Here is a 2,561-nt window from a genome sequence, read left to right as displayed (position 1 = left end):
GCTAGTCTTAAGCTTTAATATGTGCATGTGAATCGTAAACATATGTCTAGTGTCTATTTGAGAACGCTTATCCACAGAACAGGTCTTCAACCGTATACGGAAACTGCTCATCAGTTTGTTTTTAACCCAGAGCAAACGGTGCCTCCTCGTTCGTCGACAAGTGGAAAACACCATTGACTCCCCGTCCAAAATTCGAAGGTTGTCCACCCATATTGGCACCGTCACCGCTCGGTGTACACTGTCCTTCCAGCAGTTCATCGTGGCTCGCACATCGAACGGATGTGAATGCCGTCGAAGAGCTAATCGACTCTGCATAGAACATCGGTGCCCGATTATGAGCACAACTTCCGCCGATATCAGTGCCACATCCGGGCTGTGATCGCCCCCAGTTGGGATAGAAGTTGGCTTGCCCTAGTGCGGTGTTGATGCCATTCACACCAGCGTTGGTCATGATTGTTTCCACGTACTGTCCATCCGTAGGAGACACTGCAGAATCCTGCCCGGCCGAAAACAGAGGTCCTGCTGGATCCAACGCTATGACGGTGTTAATTTTTCCTTGCTGTCCTTTGCCCGCGTTGCCAGCCACATGTGCTCCCAAACTAAATCCGATAATGTAGATGTTGTCGTGTGGAATTCCCGTTGCTTCTATGAGCCTATCAATGAATCCGGAAACACCTTCTCCTGCAGGGCCGACATTGGATCTGGCAGTAATATAATTAGTTTTCGCTCCAACCCCCCAATCAACAGTGATTATGTTGAAATCTCCAACGCGCAAAAACTCATCTCGAATATCCTGATTCATGAAATGACTGCCGTCATTGCTCCAACCGTGAATCGTGAATCGGGTCGGGTGATTGGGATTGAAATTGCTGCTTTGAACAGACTCCGCATCCGTCAGAACCTGCTCTTCAGTTGGGTTACTCCGGGTGAACAACCGATAGATAATGTCCGCGTGAGGATCAAACAGCGGTTGCATTGAATCGTCTTCCGGTACACTATAGGCCGCTATATTCACCAACCGAAGGAATCCGTTTCCGTCCGGAATCAGCTCCCAACGAACTGGCCGAAGTGGATGTCCGCCCGCCAGATGCCAGCTCGTATAAAGTAACACTGCGAGCAGAAAAAATCTCTCCATGTTTAAATTCTAATTGAATGGACACTGATCCCGTTGAAAATTGGGAACAAATCGTTTTATATACTGTTACATTTCTTTTCAAAATTACGTTAATATACCGTCAATTTAGATAATCATTCATCGATACAGATTAACAACGTCTCTATAGATTAACACTTTCCTGGTTTTGGATCGCTACCAGATGCACGTCATCGAAAGCATTATCAATTGCCTTTGGGCTAAATATTCCTATTTCAGACCCGAAACCATGCTGATTGCTAATAATTGGCTGGAGGGCTAAATCAATCAGTAATATTTATAGCAGCACTGATACGATAAGACGAGACAGAGCTTGGCAATGGCTAGCAAAAATTTTCTCCAATATCCAATGAAAAAAAAAGATTGAAAATGAATGAAATGCGAACTTGCGAGAAAATGTGCACTAGAACTCGAACCTTCTCCATTCCACGAGCTGAGCTCTAGCTCCAACTAAATAGTGCGGTACTGTTGTACGACTATATCCCGAAAACCATTTCCCAGAAAATAAAGCAACGAAGGATTTTCCCCAGAATATACCGTTTTTCAGAAAACCTTATTCACGAAGGTACTAATTAGTAGAAAGACGTACAACAGAATGTACCATTCCCCAGAATGTCATCTCCCAGAAGAAGCAAATGGGAGCGGGTCATTTCGCCGAAAGCCATAACCGAAGCCAAGATGGCTCGGCGGCATAAAGCCGCCGAGGCGACGCCGGCTGAGTTGGCCCCCGACCCGCCGTCGGAAGCGTCGGCCTCTTACATACAAACCTGTAACCGCCTCGTTTGCCCGGTCTACTCAAAGCTAGGTTTCTTTGCTTTAGTTAGGTCCGAACGAGCGGTAGCGAGGTCGGGCAGCACACGAATCAAATCGATGTGGCGGAGTCGCATTAGATATTTTTTCACTTAGTAAACGGAAAATACCACATACATTCGCTTGATAGATAAACCTATGCAATTGCTTTGATGCTTAGTGGCTAATAGTCAACAAGTTTCCTTGGGTTGTGAGATTCATGAATCAATTTTTATTCAAGAAGTACAATTGTAGGTCAACAAAACGAGCGTTAACTTATTATCATTCATTTATGTTCATGTTGAATCAATTCCAATTATAATATTGGGACAATTGCAGGAATCGGCAGAATGGCTTTCGGCGAAATGATATTCGGCGAAGTGGCCCATTCGGCGAGATGACCCTTTCGGCGAAATGACTTTCGGCGAAATGGCATTCGGCGACATGACCCTGTCCGAAGCAAATGCCTAGAAACTGTTTTCCCAGAATGGAAAATAATACAGAAAAGTATATTGTGATAAAAATTATCAGAACTTCTCAATAATTACTTTTGATTATGTAGAATAAGTGCTATTGATAAAATCTTATCTTTTAAAGGCGTACTATTTTCTCCTTGTGA

General features: G+C 44.3%; 1 protein-coding gene across 1 annotated transcript; it reads right to left on the bottom strand.

Annotated features, from left to right (window-relative positions):
• LOC131439939 (pancreatic triacylglycerol lipase-like) lies at positions 1–1,179 on the bottom strand. The gene has a single exon (XM_058611051.1). The coding sequence runs from the start codon at positions 1,133–1,135 to the stop codon at positions 122–124; it is 1,014 nt and encodes a 337-aa protein (XP_058467034.1). The 5' UTR covers positions 1,136–1,179; the 3' UTR covers positions 1–121.
• Positions 1,180–2,561: the final 1,382 nt, after the last annotated feature.

The sequence above is a fragment of the Malaya genurostris genome, unplaced genomic scaffold, assembly GCF_030247185.1.
Source record: "Malaya genurostris strain Urasoe2022 unplaced genomic scaffold, Malgen_1.1 HiC_scaffold_17, whole genome shotgun sequence".
NCBI classification, from domain to species: Eukaryota; Metazoa; Arthropoda; class Insecta; order Diptera; family Culicidae; genus Malaya; species Malaya genurostris.
This window is presented reverse-complemented; position numbering and strand designations above follow the sequence as displayed.

Bases quoted from the DNA above. Each gene is read 5' to 3' on its own strand.
- LOC131439939 (XM_058611051.1), bottom strand. From the start codon at position 1,135: ATGGAGAGATTTTTTCTGCTCGCAGTGTTACTTTATACGAGCTGGCAT.